Source organism: Syngnathus floridae, chromosome 1 (assembly GCF_059516105.1).
Source record: "Syngnathus floridae isolate MCC-2025c chromosome 1, RoL_Sflo_1.0, whole genome shotgun sequence".
NCBI classification, from domain to species: Eukaryota; Metazoa; Chordata; class Actinopteri; order Syngnathiformes; family Syngnathidae; genus Syngnathus; species Syngnathus floridae.
This window is the reverse complement of record NC_142413.1, coordinates 6,441,884-6,461,906: the sequence shown is the minus strand read 5'-3', so window position 1 is coordinate 6,461,906 and position 20,023 is coordinate 6,441,884. Positions and strand designations below refer to the sequence as shown.

Below are 20,023 nucleotides of genomic sequence, written 5' to 3'. Positions count from 1 at the left end.
GAAGAAACGAAGTGTTAATGTCCTCAGAGAATCTTTAGAGTTTCCCCAGATAACCACCGGCTTGTTTTCCTGCATGATGAAAGCTGTCTGTCATTGTCACATGCATACGCGAACAAGCGAAAGCGTGTCTTCGTCACAGTATCGCTCAACTAGTTGAGACTTGATTCAGTTTAGTCTCCAAACACTGCTAATCTGATGGCAACATATCATGTCGATAGTGCTCGGTTGATGGTGTCCTAAAATCTCATTTGCATCCACAAACCTTTACTCCCACAGTTGGAATTATGTCAGCATGTCCCAACATGTTCATAAAAACATGAAAAACATTTGACTCCATTACTGAAGTTGTTTTAAACCAAAGCACGCACACTCATTTATGGCAAGTGGATGTCGTGACCCGTCACTCCCCTCTGGGACTGCAACAAGCAAATGTGGAAAATAAATGACCGACTTCCAAAGTCCTCGCGAGGCATCGCTACTAAACGTCCAAACAAAAAAATGGCACCCTTTTTGTCTTGTGAAATTACAACTAGAACTTAGAAAATACACTACAAAACAGCTTATTTTGTGTTTTAGTTCCCATTTGATTGCCTTAATTAAAGACAAGACAGTTTTGAAATATGTAGCCATTGAAAGCTTAATTTTCTGACAACCAATCAAACTCAATGTTTGTTTTTTGTTGAATTCAGTTGTGCTCCTTCAGTGTAGTACCTCAATCTGCCACAACATGCCAAGGCAGCACTGTGATTTACTGGAAAAGATGCAGCAGAATTTTGAATCATTATATTCCAAAAATTCAAGGAGTCACTCCCCCCCAAATATAATTTCCCACTAAAATAAATAAATAAGCAACCCTCCTTTAGTTGCAATGAGGCAAATCATTCGAAATTCAAAATGTTTAGTCTTCCGTCAAATGTCTTTGAGTGCAGAGCGTGATATAAAACAATCACACCTTCTTCTCTCCGCCATCTTTGATTATCATCACACCTAGTCATTTTCTGCCACCCATGACCTTTGACCTCTTGGTCACGTGATGTCGCTGCTACGCACCAACCTGCCCCAATGCCACGTCAGCGTGGAAAAAGAAGTGAGGCGGAGGGGGTAAGGAGGTAAATAAAGGAGGGAACATTAAAAAAAAAAGTGAGCAGTCTGGCAGAAAAAAAAAAAGGGGTAGAGTGAGCCCTCCACTTCCTGCCTCCCTGCCCCGCCTCTCTCTCTGGCTTTCTGGAAATTTCAGGACAGGATGGAAAACGCCACGTTGCGTGTCACCCAGAACCTCCACCCTCCTCCAATCCAGCTGGTCCTATCATCATCAAGGACCAGACAGCTGGCGCGCTCGATTGCTTCTGTCTGACTTCAGACATTCCAACGCAGCATGTCATCATTAACAGAATGAAACGTGTCAATGGCCTCCAGGGAGCTCAGGTGTCATGTCATTTTCACTTTTATTAAATTTCCGTCGTTGACGAATATATTCATTATGTATGTTAAAGACCAAACCGGTGACTGCATTCTGATTAATTTACCTTTGCCCATTTGATAGAAATTAATGCATGCTTTGAGTTCCGCAATGAATTATTATGGAAACTCAAATACTTGGAGGGTGGCACACAGTCCACCCAAAAAGTTTTTTTCTTTTTTAGGGAGAGCAACCCCCATTTTCTGTAGAAAACGTTTTTTTTAATCAGTTTATCACAGTTTTCTTGAGCATTTGGGGGTTTTAAACAATTATTTTTCTTCCCAATGCATTCATGAGCGCCAATTAGACTTTAGAATTAGAATTACTATATTCATGATACAAGAAAACTATATATAATTTTTCCATTTTATGACTTCACCACTGTATTATAATCTGAATAAGAATCTTAATTGGCAAGAAAAGAAAAAGAAAAAAGCAATTTGTTTCCTTTAGTTTCAACAACTCTAGTTTTACAGCAACAAACAACTATAACAAAGATACAGAACACATGATGTGTTTTATTATTGACCGGATTATTTGCGTTTCCATTAATTGCAATGGGAAAAGGTGCACTTTCTTTTTTCCCCACATCTGTCAAAATTTGAATCCATAAATAGGAGCTTGACAAATACAACAGCCTACTGTAGCAAAAATAGCACAGTGAAGAAATCTGTTCTCAATTATCGCTTGAGGTAGATACGGCACGCTCCCTTGAGTTGCGCATTAGCACGATGCTAAACTATGATTATATAAGCTAATGTGCGTGTCCTTTCATGGGATCTTCAACTCTGTTACTGTGGCCACTGCCCACAAATTGAACTTAACACAATACAACAAAAACAACAATTAATCTATTGCACAATATTTAAAAGAAAAAAAGAATTATTTTTATTTTCTCTACAATACCCTAAAAGAGAAAATAATTTTACAATACATTCTGAAGTCTTTATAGTTTTTGTATTACCAACACCTGTCCTTTTTAAAAAAAATTTTTTTTATTTATGAGCCGTGATATTGACGGGGGACCAGTTTGTCGTCTGTCCCTGTGGCCTGCAAAAATTGCCTGTGCATTTGGGAGTTCCATCAAGTTTTCATCTGGATGATATAAACAACAACTTGGCGTTGAGACGCTCAAGTTATTTTGATGTTCTTTTAGCAGCACTTTGGTCGGCAATGTCAACAAGGGTAGCTCAATTTGTGGTTACAGTTTGGCCTCTCCCACCAGGCGGGGTAAAAAGTGGGGGCTGAGGAGGGGAGGGGGGTTGTCCTACCACAGTGGGAAGCCTTCAGAAGTTCTCAAAGATCTTCTTTGCGCTGACTAGTCCGTTGCTTCTCTGCTCCCAAAGGTAAGACTTTGAAAATACTTCCACCCCACTTGTTTTTTTGTTTTGTCGATTGACAGCTGCCCTCAATGGTCAACTACGTTTGCACTGCGTAAAAGATCATAGTGACAATCTTTTCGAACTTCAGATGTTTGTTGTCAACAAGAAACTTAAAAAAAAAAAACTGGAAAAAGTTAGAAGCATGAGGACCAAAGTATTTGAGCAAACAAGAAAGTGTCGGTGCGGAATGAGATGTTTGCCACATCGGCAGCGGGGGAGGCAGGGAGGGCATTGGAGGGTCCGGGTGGTAGTGCGTGTGGGGGAGGGTTAGCGGTGGGTTTGTCCCAAGTCAGACAGTTCACTTGGAATGCCAAGAAAAAAGGACAAGCAAAAGGGTTAGGAACATCTCAGCCTGGTGTCCCCTCCCTTGTGAAGGAATGCAGGTCGTCAAGGCAACCTCTTACTTTTCCACCGACTTACCCTAACCCACTTTCAAGATTATGAAAATTTGCAGTAAATCATCCAAAAGAAATTTCCTAAGGTTCTCACAAAAAAAGCTCAAATTAAATCAAAGCTTTTGTTTTGTCCAGGAAAGCATCCTAAGTGCTCCCAAATACGACCAAAGCATTTTCCCCTGACAAACAATGATGTGAATATAGCACGGCGGATCTGCAGGTGGGCAAGCTGCGCCATTGTGGGGGAGCATTTACTCCTCTTATACCCTTTAAATATGGAGCAACTGACAGTCTTGACAGAGACATTTCTTTGCGGAAGATGATGTGTAATTATAGCCGTTTAGACATGAGTGGAGCACGAAGGAAGACATTATAAAGTTTGATACACATATATGTACAGTATGTGAATCTTTCTTATCCAGGTATGCATTCAAGTGCTAAAAGTGGGAGGTCTGCTGCCAGGTGTACGCTGCGTTTTTCCCAAACTCTGCTGACAGGAAGTTTTAGTGCAATTGTAACAACGCAGGGAGTTACTTGCTTGAAACTGTAATTCCACCACCACTAGCATGCTGCCAGGTGCGCTAATAGTAAAAACATTTTCTTTTTGGATTAGAAAAACAATGCATGAAAACCATAATCTAGATTTTTGTGATTTTAAGGGCATTATTTCCCCATTCTTACACTAATTTATACATGTTCAATGTATTTCCTATAATCCGTTTTGGCAGCAAGTAAGATGGAGCCGATACTAGCTAACTTTTGGCGGGAGGCATGGTAACCCTAGACTGGTCGCCAGTCATTCATAGAATATAAATGTTGTAAATGAAAATGAGCATTGAGACAAGTTGCAGATGACTGAGAATCTCATTAGAAAGTCAAAAAAACAGACAAAAAGGAATTAATGGATCTCAGGTTACTTCCCTGCTCTACTGAGCTTATATTACCTTCTCTTTTTTTCTTTCTGACTATGGAACCTTTGTCTTCATACCAGGAAAAAAAAAATACAGCACCACTTGGAGAGTCCCAAATGTTCTATCAGGAGTATCAAAGCTAAGTTTCCAACTGAAAAAACCAATTTACTTGGTGGAAGTTAGCTGCTCAGAAACTATTAAGCGTTAGCAACATTGGTTGTCGTACACATAGCTAGCTACAGAGGTAATAAGCAACTGGGAGCCTGGATTAGCAAAACAGTGTTAGCATTAACAACGATTTAAGTGAAGGCTGGGAGGAGTAACACTTTTAAAATATTTTTTTTCTTATCGTGTGTATGTGTTGGTCACTCCAACACATATTGTAGTAGTAGTAGTAGTAGCAGTAGTAGTAGTAGTAGTAAAGGCATTTGGTGAACTTCAGTTCATGAATCCACATGTCAACATTTATGGCGAGGAGAAGACCAAATTTGCATCTATCTCGTCTTGAAAGCACAACACTCATTCTGTGTGTGTGTGTGTTTGTGTGCATGCGTCAGGTAGTTTTCCTGGCGTGCTGACACTGCAAATCAAAGAGGTAGCTTGTAGCAAAGAGCTACTTTATGAGAGCGACTGAGCCTTTTCCAAATAAAACACTTTGTTTGGTACTTGCGTCACCTCCTTCTCGTCCTCCTCACCCAATGATGATGGTCGTGTCCCTCCAAGTCAAACACTTAGATGAGGACTTCTCAATGTTCCCCTCTGGTTATTTTTAAAAGAGACGCTGCCTTGTACGCAACGTTCCTGCTCTGGAACTTTCCACCAACAAACAAACAAATAAACAAGCTCGCTGACCATTACCATCATCGTCTGAGAACATTTCAGACAAATGTACGCTTTCGTTTTGGGGGAACACAGAAGTTTCTTTTGTTGAGGAAATTGAACCTTCACGTGGGAAATTAAGGCATGGGAAATTAAGGCTTTTTCCTGAATAACGCGAGTCAGATTGTGAAGATTTTGACAATCTGCTGAGGCAGGAATTCAAAGATGATCAGATCATCTGGTGGAACGAAGAGAACATTCTGGATGTTGATGTTGAAAGGAAGCCAGTAGAGCAGCACTAGCTGCATGCTTTGATGCCGGCATTTAGCAGCATCCAAGCGTTCCTCGTATATTTCTGATGTCTGCACGATAGAGACACTGAGCGGGAGTCTACCCAAACAAAAGAGCTTTTATGGAATTCTTCATTTGACGGCAGATGGGGGCAGACAGAATTCCTAAACAATGAAAGCTCACGAGGCCTCAAACAGACAGAATGCTTGCTTGTTCAATATCTGAGAAATAAACACGCAATCATGTTGATGTCGCACTGCTTGCCGTAGAAAAAGCTCAAGAGTTCCAAAACACTCTTCTGGGACCTTCTGAATGTTTGAAAAATTACACTTCTTCTCCAAGACTTTGTGCCATTTTTTGTCAGGTACAACGTTCAGGAAACAAGATTGAAAATGCTTCGTGTCTGATTATAAATTTGGAGCGTCCCTTAAGCAGATAATAGAAATCAAGCAAACAGTGATGCAGTAGAGTTAACAGGTGTTCCTCAGGGAACCGTCTGAAGGTTCCTACTGATTCTCAATTTTTCTTAAAAAGCATCCGTGTTGAAATCCAAAGAAAATGACTCCTTGTTTTGCTTTTGTAACCACAGACAAAAAAGATGAGGATGTGGGTCATCTTCCTGGTTTGCCTAGCCGGGCACACCATGGCGGCTCCTGTAAGTCCTCTCTCTGACAACCGATCACTGTGTGTTTGTGTAAAGTCCTCCGCAACCTCAAATGTTCTGTTGGGATCACTTTAAAGCCCAGTTTTCATCAGTCACTCAAAGTTCCTGACAAGTTCTACGGGGTTTTGTTCCTCTAGGATTTTCATCCACATGCACTGACTGTTTAATTCAAGAAATCTTGTGTTTGTCAGACTGAGGAGCAGCCAATGGACGAGGAGCTGGTAGCGGTCGAGGAGCAGCCGATGGACGAGGAGCTGGTGGCGGTTGAGGAGCAGACAATGGATGAGGGGCTGGTGGCAGATGAGGAACTGGTGGTGGATGAGCCCGTGGTGGAAGATTCAGTTGTTGAGGTGATTCAAAAAAAGTCATTCACCAGAAAAGTTCTTCCACACTGCAGCCTCGATCCTCTGAACATGACACCAATTGGTCCTGACATTCCCATTTCCTTTCTTTTTTTAAACCACAATCATCAAGACAGCAGAAGAAGACAAAACCCAAATATTTCTGCTTGTTTTTTTTTTTAACGGGGAAAAAAATCAAGTGAAACAGAAGCTGTTCAGCAAGGAGATAGTTGCCAAGTTCTTCTCAATCGAGTCCAAAGTGGCATGAAATAAGATGGAGAACAAGTAGCATTCATGGAACAGTATGACGATGACACTGAAGCATCCAGAATCTGACATAATGCAAAAAAAAAAAAAAAAAGGTTCTGGATGTTTGTGTAGGTGCTCCCTCAATAAAGCTGGATTGAGGTACAATCCTTAGAACGAAAGAAATCCTTTGGACTTTAGGTAAAATATCGTCAACAAGAAGAGTCCACTTGCCTTTAAACTTAAGTGGAACAGTTGGAACTTTAGTTGTCCAGCTGGTTCTGATGAAGTCATCATGTTTACTTCCATTCCCAATCTTCCACATCATCATCTTCATAGTTGTTAAATCCGAAATTTCCGTTTGGAGACCTTTATGTGGATAAACAGAAAGATGCTTCCCTTTGGAAGTCACTCAACAGGAAATCAAGCGCAAAGACACAATGTTCTGTTTGGTTGGTTTCAAATGAGTGGGAAAAAAAAGGAACTTAAGTATGTGAACGTTGGCTCCTCCCGGGGTCCCGAAGGACCGCAAAGACCACAGCTGGAAAAAGCAGTCTCATGCAACCTCTCAGGAAGCTCTGACGTCTTCCTGGCTTCATCGCATGCGGACGCAGCTGCTTGTTTGGGTCCTGCCGCTCACAGGCTGGTTGTTTCAGGGTGGAACCTTCTGGAACGTGGCCAGCCCAACCTTAAAGCCTCGGTGGTCATAAATAAAAACTTGGCTGTGCTCGGAATCACTCCCTATCTGTGGGTTTTTTAACGAAACAAGGAGAATTACATCTCTTGTTAAAACAAAAACATAGCTTAGCCTTTAGCCCACTAGCTTGATGCTAATCCCAGCAAATTTCCTCTATATGGAATCTCACATTAATCCTGCTGCCTAATTGACCTCCGGTCTAAACTTTGACCTTTGCTGCTTTCCAGGAGACCGAGGTGGGCTCCAACCCAGTGCAGGTAGAGATTGGGGAGTTTGACGAAGCCATCGAGTTGGAAGACGACGTTGCCGAGAGTGAGCGCGCACACGCACAAGCAACCGCACACGTTCACAGTTGGCCGCAACGTAATGTCTCTCTGGCTTCACACTCGTCTGGACTCAACAACCACAACCACAGGCAAAATGACACATTTGAGACCAGAATTATGTGTAATCAGGAGAAGACTCGCAAAGCGTACACAGTAGTAGACTGTGTTAGGTGGATGTTTTGCAGGAAGTCCGTGGCATGAAATATACAAAAGGCCAACTTTGTGCAAACGATGCCGCTTTTTAATTCATGATGATGCGTTTTTATCCAGACCCATGCCTGCAGCACCAATGCAAGAAGGGCAAAGTGTGTGAGGTGGACGAGAGCAACACCCCCATGTGCGTGTGTCAGGACCCATCCACCTGCACTGCCGCCGAGGGACAGTTTGAGCATGTCAGTTTTCATCGGCGACCATTCCACAGCCTTTCGCACAAAACAACGATATACACTTCTTCCTAATTCCTACAACCAAATCAATCTGAATAAAGACTATTTGGTACTGCACACCAGACCCAAAAGGTTCCTGGACCAGCAACTCCCGTCTCCGGAACTCAACGAAGAGATCCAGTTGACGTCTTTGCGCCTCACTGTTGCGTTGTTGTGTTCAGGTTTGCGGTACCGACAACAAGACCTACGACACTTCTTGCCACTTCTTCGCCGCCAAGTGCGCCTTGGAGGGAACCAAGAAGGGTCACAAGCTGCACCTGGACTACATTGGACCCTGCAAAGGTGAACCCTCCACCTCGCTAATGTTGAGCCATATGAATAGAACTGATACTACATTCAATGAAATGTCCAAGGAAGACATTTTGCAAATGATGGATGTAACAAATGAATGGTATTTATTGTTATTTGAGATCCAAGTAAATTGCATTAAGAGCTCGGTCATGATCCAAATTCAAGTTATGTCGAGGTAGTAGTGTACTGCCAAGTGTGAGCTGCAGCAGCTGCAGCGCTCTGTCGACTGAGACGCGTCCAAACACGTTTGTGTACACATTCAAAACTGAGCTGGAGTGCGGGTGTGCGGGGTTCAAGTGGAGAACAGGCTGACACCACTGATATGGAAAGGGTTCCCACCAAGTCTAGTCAATGAGAAGCTACTCTGCTAGATTAGAATCCAACAACAGGACGGTGCTTTGCATTTCTTTTCTCTTTCACTAAAGAATGACAAATCAAGCATGTATATCCTGGTTTTGTAGGTCCCAAACACAAGTCCTTCCAAAACTCACTCGGTAGCACTACCGGGGAAGGACACTTTTTTTAACCGATCGACATGAAATGGCGTAGGCACGTCGGACAAACAAGAAAATCTCAAAGGCAATACACAATACTGAACACAAAGCTTGTCCTTGGCCTTTCCTCATTGAAACTAAGAGGAAACGAGTCAGGTATCTGAGGCAGATGGGTAACCCAAAATCACAAGAAAAGTTTTTTTCCATCCGTGCACGCAATCAATTTCAACTGTTATCCAGACCAAACTGATTTCCGGAAGTTCTGGACTGAATCAAGTCTTCTCAACCACAAACAGTCAAAAGTGGGTTAGGTTTGACAATTAAGGTGTTTGGAAACGTTGATCCCGTCAGGCAGTTCTAACAAGTCGATTTGGAGGCACAGCCGCCAAGAGCTCGACATTCCTGGAGAATTACCTAGTCGGATTTAAAGCTAAATTTGCATCCTGAGAAGGAATTCTTGTCTTCCAGGTTAAATTACTTTCAAGTATTTACTATGGGAAAGTAGGTGTGATTCCTAGCTGCATTAATGGCGTTTTGTGACTGCGCAGAAATCGAACCCTGCTTGGACAACGAGTTGAGCCAGTTCCCTCTGCGTATGAGGGACTGGCTGAAGAACGTCCTGGTGACTCTGTACGAGCGCGACGAGGATAACAACTTGCTGACTGAGAAGCAAAAGCTCAGGGTGAGGAAGGCCACCTGAACGGCTGCCGTCATTCACCCCTTTCTTACTGATCAGGAGATGTCAAGAAGAATTGTTAACTGGAGTCATGTGAAGCCCTTTGAGAGGTTTTTGTGATTAAGGGCTTTATAAACAAATTTGACTTGACCGATGGTACACAAGAAAAGTCAGTGCCAGGTGTTAAACTTCACACGACAGTCCCAAATTTCCACTCTTTCACACAGCTACTGTACCGCTTCTGTTACGTCTGATAGAACCTCAGAAGATTGCCAGTGGGCCCGTAACCCGCAAACTTGTATCGCTACAGTTAATCAAAAGAGTCGTGCATTCAATTGTCTTCAACTTTGGAAGCTGGAAACGGTACATTCAATGTTGTATGTTGACCTCGTGACTTGTGGTGTGGCAGGTGAAAAAGATCTACGAGAACGAAAAGAGGCTGAAGGCGGGAGAGCACACCCTGGACCTGCTGGCTCATGACTTTGTGAAGAACTACAACATGTACATCTTCCCCGTGCACTGGCAGTTCAAGCAGCTGGACCAGCATCCCGCCGACGGGTACGCATGCTCAGAAACTCAAGACAACTCTGCCTCCAAATTCGCACCAGTATCCTGCTGACCACGGATACTTGACTGCCCTTGTTTGATTTGACAGCTACCTGACGCACAGCGAACTGGCCCCTCTGCGTGCCCCCCTCATTCCCATGGAGCACTGCACCACCCGCTTCTTTGACGAATGCGACGCCGACGGCGACAAGTACATCGCCCTTGAGGAGTGGGCCGCCTGCTTCGGCATCAAGGAGCGTGAGTAAAAACCACAACTCTCCTATCAATTTTTTAAAATTTTTATTTCGAAGTCCAACTCACTTGATATTGAGTCCGGGTCAAATATCTCGGGAATGACATCATAGAGAAGCAAGTTTTGTTGCGTTAGCGTCTAATTAATGTAGCAACAGCGCTAACTAAACACAAATCAACAATGGAAAATAAGTGTTCTGTCACTTGGCAGCTAATGTATAACACACATGTAGGGACATAACAGGAAGTGGTGTGACATGAAATAGCGTGGCAGGAAGTACGTCCTTCAATTATAATATATCAATTATATTTATAGGTCTGTTAGTACATTTCTCAGAATATCATAAAAGGTTGATCATTGGTTTTGGTAAGTAAAATCTAATGTTTGTAAATGTCTTATTTTGCAAAAGACTCATTATCTACGTTTTTATTACGCTACTTTTACGGACAAGTCAACAACCGAAATGGAGAATTTACTGTTAAGAGGTTGAAATTCCGAGGATTTGAATATTATGTTAAATGAGGTGTCGAAAAACCCATCGCAGCTCCAATTTTATTATACGAGTTATCATGTTATTCAGCGGTTTAGGTGTTTGTATACATATCGATGGTTAATAGCATTAACATTTCACAGACGGCAGCAACACTTTGAAAGCGCTGTAGGACCTAACAGCAACAACTGCTGTTTGTATCTGAAAACAATATGTTGTTCAAAAACAAAAGACAAATCCTCCAATTAATCCTTTCCCACCACTAATCTTTACGTGTGCTCCTAAATGTTTTGTGTCTTTGCAGAGGATGTGGACAACGACCTCCTCATCTAAGATTCGCACAACCGCTCGCTTCTTTGGGGACGAGGTGCTGATCGTTAAGTTTAAGTCAAAACAAAATATCACTTTTGGTGCTAATTGCTCTTTTAATTTTAAGATTTAAGTAACAAACTTTTCTGCCTATACCACTAAATAAGCAAAAATTCCAAAAGCGAAATGTGCACAAACTAACATCAAACTAAAGACTTCTGATGTAAATGTTTTTTGTTTTTATGATATTTAAATCTATGTTTAAGGACTTCCATTGGGCATCAATTAGACTTAAGTGTAAAAGTCCATAAATAAAGTTTGGAAATAAATGTTCCCTGCGCTTGCTTTTCTACTCCACACTTACTTTTTTGTTTAGTTGTTGGGCTCCACGACTGCGCGCACTCGCTCTAGCCTGGTTTCCATGGTGATGCTATTCCCGCCTAGTTTCCACGGTGCTAAAATAAGTTGGGCATGTTTAACCAAGGGAAAGTCTCGCAGGCTGAGTTTTTCTCTCTCTAATGTGTTTCTACTGACAACAGCAGCAAAGCTTACTTGAAGAAATACACAATAAAATCAATCAAATGATCAAACGTCTGCATGCCTTTGGTATCTTCATCGCAACCACTGCACACACTTTGGACAACGTGCTCTTCAAAAGAGCACTCTCCTGATGCAAGACACTTCCCACACTGACCTGCTATTAGCATGAGCAATTTCTGCTAAACAATTTGGACTCTTCATAATGATCAATTTAGCAAAAGTTAATGAATGAACTTAATTTTAAGATGACCACAAATCTACATGACTTGCTTTTCTTCATCAGAACCCCAGGAGACACTTTTTACATCCTCATCTTTACCAACATCACGATGTCTACCAACATGCAAACTTTGTGTGCTGATAGTGACATTAGCCTCCATATGATGTTAGCATTAGCATTGTTTGGCCACTTACGTTTTCATTTAACAACAAAGCATAATCTTTTAGATGATTAACAAATATGAAGAAAAATAATGAATGTTACATTAGCATTGGCTGGCCACTTACATTTTCATTTAACAACAAAGCATAATCTTTTAGATGATTAACAAATATGAATAAAAATAATGAATGGAATACAAACTACTAATGTCAAGGTGCGGTGAATACACTGGGAGACATTTCTAGGAGGGGAATCATTCATTTCTATTGTTCCACATGAAAATGGAAAAGGATGTTTGCACCTGAGAATATTCCAACGTTGAGCGTGTCTTAACCCATTGCCTGCTGTTGGAATGCTAACGTTAGCATAGCAGCCAGTAAAGAGCTTCCGACAGGCCGGCGGCCCTCTGGGAGACGACCGCACCCAGTCACCATGCACACCTGCTCATCCCGGACTGGGCGGAAGACAGACAAGAGAGTTCAGCTCCTTAAAAGGAAAAGAAATTACTGAGTGACTCTTGATTCCACAAACCTAAACTGCTCAACAAAATGCCCTAACAATGCATTTTTAATATTGTTAAATAATCTTCAGAGTACATAAATGACCAGAATTGATTTAATGTAATTTATTTATTTATTTAGTTATTATTTTGACATTCCCCTGTGTGAACATTTATTCAAAATTTTAGTCTACTTAAATCTATATAAATTTAATACGACTATAAAAATCCAGAAGTTTGATCCACTTTATCTGTATATTAGTTAGCTAGTTATACCTTCTTAAAATATATCTCAATATCATTACATTATACGTGGTCTTAAGAACAAACAAACAAATGATCACCAGTGCAATCTTCTTTAGACAAAGTAGCCATAATAGTTTTTTTTGTTTTTTTTTTTAAGTAAATTACAGTTTATGTGTTCTCTACACGCAAAGAGCATATGGGACTATCTGATGAGCCAGTTCTGACTATTTTCCTAATTGTAAATTGCTTGGGCTACTAAGTACTGTATACATATATGTACTGCGCATATATAGCTTATCAGTTAAATTCCAGTGATCTGGCAGGCTGGATCCATCTTACAGTTATTAAATATCTACAGTAAAGTACTGGGCAGGCTAACGAGTTAGAGGAAAGATGCTAATTCGCGATCGTGCTAACACGCAAAAATGGACTTCTAAAGGAATGTAAACGAAGATTTGGAGCAATACTACGTTGTCCTAAAGGTTAGACACATGTTTCCTCAATTTAGAAGTTTTATTTTGACTTTTGAATGTATTTTTAATTTGGAAAAAAAATCCGCGATGTAGTGTAGCCGCGATAAACGAAACGCGAAGTAGCGAGGGATTATAATGCTTAATAATAATCGCTGAGACCGTTGAAAATACAGTACTTTATTTTAAATTAGCTGTGTAGTGATTGAGCAGTTCAGTCACAATGTTTGTGTCGTAGGATGGAAACATTTTTAAAGTCTTTCATACGCTTAGCAAACATGACAATGAATTATAAAAGCAAACGTTTTCGAGACGTTTTATTATTGGAAAGTACAGTAGCGCGTACAGTGCGCATACAGTCTTCATTAGTTCTTCAGCGGTACGGTGAGCTCGCCCCGAAGCGGCCAACCAGCTGCAGCGCAGCCTCGACTCCGAAACATTTTACGATTGGTTGTACGGACGGCTTACAGCGAGAACTGCGCGTGATTGGCTGAGAGTAGCCGAACGCATAATATGATTGGTTAAAAGTGCGGCTGGGGGTACTGACGTGAGTTAGGGCTGCGCGGCTGAAACCGGCGAGCGAGGGAGCACGTTGTCCTAAGTGCTTGTGTTTCACTCATTCTAATACCACTTTTTGTACTAAAGCCAATTAAACTTGAGACAATCGACCCCTGGTGAGTAACATCGTGGATTGCGGCGCGTAGAACTGTTAAAACTTGCCATTTTGCTTCTTCCGCCGCATCGGTTTAGCTAATTGGGTCGGTGATAAAGGAACCGTCTATGTCCTGGAAGGAGAAAGCTATGTAATTACAATATTTATCTTAAAAGGCATCGTTTTCAATATTTACCGGCATTTCATAGAGCGACGAGGCACTCCCCGTGATAAGTGCGTTGAATGTCTTTTGTCAGGCTCTTCTAGACGCTTTGGTCCGGGAATTAGCCAGCATCCTTGTGCTCCACCGCCATGCTGCGCGCTTTCGTTTTTGCTCAGGCCGCTGCCTGTCTTTCGCGTCGTTTTTATTTATTTATTTTTATCTATTTAAAAATTATCTCGTTGTGCCACCCAATCGAGCGAATAGTTCTCCTGCTCTCGGCGCTTTTTGATCTACCCAAAACCTACAAGTGTGACTTAAAAGTCGGACCTGGCACGTGCTAGCCGGCGTCACTGAGCCTCGAGGCCCCACCGAAAAGTTCTGGAATCTTCATATAAGTCGGGTTCAGGAAACACGCCCTAACCACTATATTCAACAGTGAGTTGTAGTGTTGTTGAAATTAACCTTTGATTATCCCCTACAAAGTACTTTCGATTAGGACTGGGCTAGTGTGGCATCACAATACATTTCAGGGCTATTAGGATAATCAGCAGCTGACACACCATACCTACAACGATGGTAAATGGATTAAAGTCGTGACTGGGGAGTTGGGAGTGAGGATTGATGTCACGTACTAATGATATAGGTCCCCTACTCAATATTTACATTACATCAATGATGCACCTTTTTTGTCATCCAGTTGAGTACTGAAGAAGAAATGGTGATGGAGAAGCCAAGTGCCCAGCTGGTCGGGCGGGAGTTTGTCCGACAGTACTACACACTCCTCAACCAGGCGCCCGACTACTTGCACAGGTACGGCCGCCTTATCTACGTGCACACGTTCACGACGACTGTGCGCACCTGCCCACTTTCACATCTTTTGTGTGTGTAGGTTCTACGGCAAGAACTCGTCGTACGTCCACGGCGGGCTGGACACGAGTGGCAAGCCTCTTGAGGCCGTTTATGGACAGTCGGTAGGTCGCACACCTGCTACACATTGATTGCCGCACATCCTATGCAATATGTACGCCACAACAAAGGCAACACAACCCCTCCTACCCAAAAACGTTCCACGATACTTTCCACACAATGCCTGTCGAACAACACGGTACGTAGCAATCGCCACGTAAATCAACTTTTCGACCCTATGCTCGCACAAGAAATGCTACACGATACACCTCACTCTCGATTTTACTCGCTTCGGCCCTATTCAACTTTGTCTAATGTGGTTTGGTTAAGGACCCCAATTTTCTTTTTTTCATAAATTTGCAAATAGTATCTTATATGGATGATATAAGCAATTCATAGCAATGAATTTCCGTGACCAATTTGAAGGCATTACTTAATATGAAATTGAGTTTGATCTTTGACTGCTTTATTACATACAGCTAGGATTGTTTTGTTTTTGATTCAGAGAGGAGGAAGTTCGCGGAAGCACCTCATCTACAAAGTCGCTCAGAAGTCAGAGCCTGGCCAGACACATTAGTGGCCGCTTTAGTCTCTTCCATCCAATTCACATAGCATCAACGACTAACTCAATCCGCGTGATATTGTCATCTGCATAGTGCATCTCTTAATAAAACATCGACAGACTTTGATGTGTGAGGAGTGTTCAAAGTGACGGCCGGCAAACTGGCTGCCCAACAACATGCCTGACTTGTATTAACGTAACAAAGACCCCCTTCGGCTGCTTAAAAACATGCCTTTCCAAAAAACCAAGACTTTCTATACAAAGGAGTTTCGGGGTTAACGCGATTCCCAAATAAGTAAATAGGAGTTGCGAGCTTGGCCCCGAACAACCTCAAGCTGAGCTACCGCTGCACTTCCTTGACAACTGCAGATGTGCCACCGATTAAGCTTGCCAAGACTGAGGACGGGTGCGTGTGTGTTGCAGGACATCCACAAGCGTGTGATGGCGCTGAGCTTCCGCGACTGCCACACCAAGATCCGTCATGTGGATGCGCACGCCACCCTGAATGAGGGCGTGGTGGTGCAGGTCATGGGGGAGCTCTCCAACAACATGCAGCCCATGAGGAAGTTCATGCAGACCTTCGTGCTTGCCCCAGAGGTACCAGCCTGTGCCACCGCCGCCCATATTTCTTTTGCCAATTCTAACAAACATCATTTGAAGAGTTTAATGGAAATAGCTGCCTTGCGCCTGCACTGGCTTGACGTAATTGCAGAGTGACATTGTTTTAACCAGGCTGTAGCTTTAGTAAAAGTGTTAGAATTGTTGATGGTTAAAATGGTGTGAAAAAGATGCCAACAATGTTCTCCTCACTCAGGGAACGGTGGCGAACAAGTTTTACGTTCACAACGACGTCTTTCGCTACCAAGATGAAGTCTTTGCCGATTCCGACTCTGAGCCACCTGAAGGTAAATAATTTGATATTGTGATGATGTCAAACTGTGGGAAAAACAGTGCTAAGCGTGAGTATATATACACGTGTATTCAGAGTCCGATGAGGATGTGGAGGAGCTGGAAGAGCGTGTTCCCTCTCCAGACGTCATGGCTGACGAGTCTGTGCCTGCTTTCTACCAACCCATGTATGATTGTTATAGAGTGGACCTAAAGTAATTCCCAACACAGCTTACAACCCAGGAAGTCACAACTGTTTCTTTTTGCTTAGTACGGAAGCATCACACCCTGCTGAGGGGGAAGAAGCGGCGGCGAGCCCTCAGCCGGAACCAGAAGTAGAGAGGGAAGCGGAGGTTGTCAACGCGGTGGAGCTGAAGGCCGCCCCCGCGGTGGAGACACAAAGTGAAACCCCCGCACACGCAGCCAATGAGCAGACAGACAAGGACGCTGGCACAGAACCTGCTGAAACGGCGCCCGCCGCGCCGGAGGAGAACCGGGTCAGTGTTTGGATGCTCTGCGCTAACCAGACGCGAACCAGACGCTCACGTGACACATCCTGTTTGCAGCCATTCTCGTGGGCGTCTGTGACTAGTAAGAATCTCCCGCCCAGTGGTACCGTCCCCGTGTCTGGCATCCCGCCACACGTTGTCAAAGCCGCCCCCGCCGCCCCGGTAGGACACGCCTGAGATCGCAGGTGTCCAAACTATTTGAGGTTCTGCCTCTGTTTCTTGAGCATGAGTTCTTATCCGCAGGTGCGGGTTGACGTTAAGTCAGAGTCCCAATCGGCATCACAGAGACCTCCGCAGCGAGACCCCCGGCCGCGAGAGCAGCGTCCCGGTGCTCCTACCCCTGCACACAGAGGACCACGCCCAAGTATGTGCAAAACAGGAAGTTATGTCCAAAGTAGACTTGGCTGTGTCAATTAAAGTTTTTTTTTTTTTTTGTTTGCTTCCAGTTCGCGAGGGTGAGCAGGGTGAGGCGGAAGTGAGGCGGATGGTGCGTTACCCCGATGCCCATCAACTGTTTGTGGGGAACGTACCACACGCCGTCGACAAGAGTGAACTTAAGGAGTTCTTTGAGCGTAAGTCATATTGACCAGGCACACTCAAGCAAATGAATTTGGGAGCGTCAAGGATAAACTGTATAATCTATCAGGATTTGGGTAATAAAAACAAAAGTCATGTTTGACATCACATGCCTAATGTCAACGGTGTGTGTGCTGGCCCGCAGAGTACGGAACAGTTTTGGAATTGCGGATCAACAGCGGAGGAAAACTTCCCAACTTTGGCTTCGTGGTGTTTGATGACTCGGATCCAGTTCAGAAGATCTTGAGCAGTCGGGTGAGCTTGGCCTGCTCGCTTTGACAAATATTTCTGCTTCGGCCACTTTGGTGTCAGGATGTTTTTTCTTTTCATCTGGCCCCAAACTTGATATTAAATTATTTGCCTTTTGCTTAATTGTGGGAATGAATTGCAATGGAAGATTAAGTTCCAGTGAGAAAAAGTCCCAAGATTTTTTAGGTGCTTATGTGCATTTCATCTTCAGCCCATCAAGCTGCGTGGCGAAGTGCGCCTCAACGTGGAGGAGAAGAAGACGCGCTCAGCCCGGGAAGTCGAACGGCGGGATGTGCGGCCTCGCGGGCCAGGGGGACTAGGCGGTCCGCGAGAGCGCATCGGCGGTGGTGCTCCCAGGGGCTCGCCTGGGGTGGCCCGTGGGGGAGCTGCCCAGAAACCCAGCTTTGGTTCCGGCCGAGGTGCACCACCCAGTGAGGGCCGCTACTCAGCGCAGCGCCCGTGAGGCGGATGGTGGCGATGTCTTGATGATTGGACTTGACCAAATTGACCTCGGAGCGTCCTTCATGTCTTTGGACTTTAGTTTAGTTTGCAGTTTTGGTCGTGTCACTGTCCTGTCCTCGCTGCCATCGTGACTCACGGACGTGTCCTGTTGTATTTTTCTTCCTTCCCTTTTCCCCTCCAAGTGGACTGGAAGTGGGAAGTGGACTTGAATCTCCCCCTTGTTCTGTTCCTTAAAGGAACGCCGCGCTGGTGCTGGAGGCACCGGCATCTTTTTAGCAAGCTTGGCACTTCCTGCTGAGCATGCCCTCCGCAACTAAATTAAAATGAGTTCCTCTTTTAAAAACCTACGTGTCCAAGCCCTTTTCTTTATGATGTCAACACTCACTAACACTTGGACTAGTTCACACACATAGTTAGGAGACTCCATTGGACCACAAATTTGTATTCAACAGATACAGGTACTTCTGATTTTGTCCACAAATCAGAATTTAGTAGTGATTTCTTATGATCAGAAAGACTTATAATTTTGCTCCTGGTGAAAGAAGGGAACTCTTTCATAGATAGGTTTTTGGACATCATCATAGTCATGGCTCTCGTCTGAAAGCCCCCATGGCTGATACCAAATCAATGTTTCCTGGCCCCAATGAATGCAACAAATGTTTTAAAATAAGAATAGTAGTTCAAGGTTTCATACAACAGACATTTTGGTGGAAATTTTAGCAAGTAATGTAGAAGTTGATTAGCTATTTTGTGAACTGCATAAAATAAGGTCATAGCCCCAGGTTTTGCTCCATTCAACAAAAGCAGTTCGTCAGCCTGCCACTAGGGGGTGGTGACGCACCGCCAACAAAAACCGTTTGTTGTTCATTTGTTCCTAATGGACAAATCAACATGGAAGACGACTTGTTTACCTTTAAAATAAACAAAAATGCAGTATCCATCGGTCAGTTGCACATCAAGTCCAATCATCACAATTAAAACAAATGTTTACATAACTTGAGCCTTTTAAATTCAAAACTAAAAATGAATTAGAGGAGCAAAGATTGACAACTAATTTATTAAACACAGCGATAACGATTTAGATATCATTCAACCTAAAATTGTGTCAAATTTTTCAAACACTTTTGAAGACAGTATTAAAAAGCAATGCAGTTGTAGCTAGTGAGTTGACGCAATAAGGACTATGCCAGTCACCTGTAGCCGAAGAAAGTTTGTTGTCTTGTCAAGTGCTCAGTCAAATTGATCTCCTTTTAATGCAATACTTGTGTTTTTACAGGAATCTCATTTTCTAAAGTGCAATTCATCACATTCAAACAGCAATTTTGTGATACAAAACGTTTTTCTCATCTGGTGTAGCAGACTACGTTTGGGTGCACCGGTTTCAATCAGCACAACCAAATAATGCGATTTGATTTGCATTTGACTTGACAACAGTCAAAAAGATTCCATCATCCACAATTAAAGTTGGTTTTTCCTACCATTTGCGATTCTTCAGGAGTAGCCATCGGAAAATTATTTTAGTTTTCTGATCGAGCTTCATTCAAACATTTCATTCTCAGTGGGCGCACCCCCCTCGAACTTTCTCCCGTGATCGCCCCCTATGGGTCTGGAGTTTATCAATGATTCCGCACAATCACGTTTCATTACTGATATACGTGAATCTTCATGATTGCGGATGTAACGGGAATGCAAGTACCCAGGTATGAAAATTGTAGGAAGAACGCCACGTGACGCTTGCATGAGACAACTTAGGGAAAGTGAAATACTGCTCCCGACTGTTAATTTCGTCTCAGCGGTCAAACCGTTTTGTTTCATTCTGGCTGCACAAGATTTTATTCGTATTTGAATTACACTGAACCCAACATGATATTTACTTAAGGATT

The 20,023-nt window shown here is 43.1% G+C and overlaps 2 protein-coding genes and 1 long non-coding RNA gene across 3 annotated transcripts; 2 read left to right on the top strand and 1 right to left on the bottom strand.

Annotated features, from left to right (window-relative positions):
- Positions 1-2,707: 2,707 nt before the first annotated feature.
- On the top strand, positions 2,708-11,365 carry sparc (secreted protein, acidic, cysteine-rich (osteonectin)). Its single transcript, XM_088383072.1, has 10 exons — positions 2,708-2,805; positions 5,847-5,912; positions 6,113-6,271; positions 7,433-7,517; positions 7,802-7,923; positions 8,139-8,259; positions 9,311-9,444; positions 9,848-9,996; positions 10,094-10,242; positions 11,032-11,365. The coding sequence occupies exons 2-10, from the start codon at positions 5,856-5,858 to the stop codon at positions 11,058-11,060; spliced, it is 1,005 nt and encodes a 334-aa protein (XP_088239198.1). The 5' UTR covers positions 2,708-2,805; positions 5,847-5,855; the 3' UTR covers positions 11,061-11,365.
- On the bottom strand, positions 10,268-14,602 carry LOC148403751 (uncharacterized). The gene is made up of 2 exons (XR_015859880.1): positions 14,022-14,602; positions 10,268-12,444 (listed from the first exon to the last, which is right to left on the bottom strand). It is a non-coding gene; the product is annotated as an uncharacterized LOC148403751 (long non-coding RNA).
- Positions 14,410-18,483, top strand: g3bp1 (GTPase activating protein (SH3 domain) binding protein 1). Its single transcript, XM_088382575.1, has 12 exons — positions 14,410-14,564; positions 14,686-14,798; positions 14,878-14,959; positions 15,880-16,053; positions 16,271-16,361; positions 16,442-16,532; positions 16,616-16,841; positions 16,911-17,015; positions 17,097-17,217; positions 17,300-17,425; positions 17,575-17,684; positions 17,890-18,483. Exons 1-12 carry the CDS (start codon positions 14,562-14,564, stop codon positions 18,139-18,141), a joined length of 1,494 nt encoding a protein of 497 aa, XP_088238701.1. The 5' UTR covers positions 14,410-14,561; the 3' UTR covers positions 18,142-18,483.
- The last annotated feature ends 1,540 nt before the right edge of the window (positions 18,484-20,023 follow it).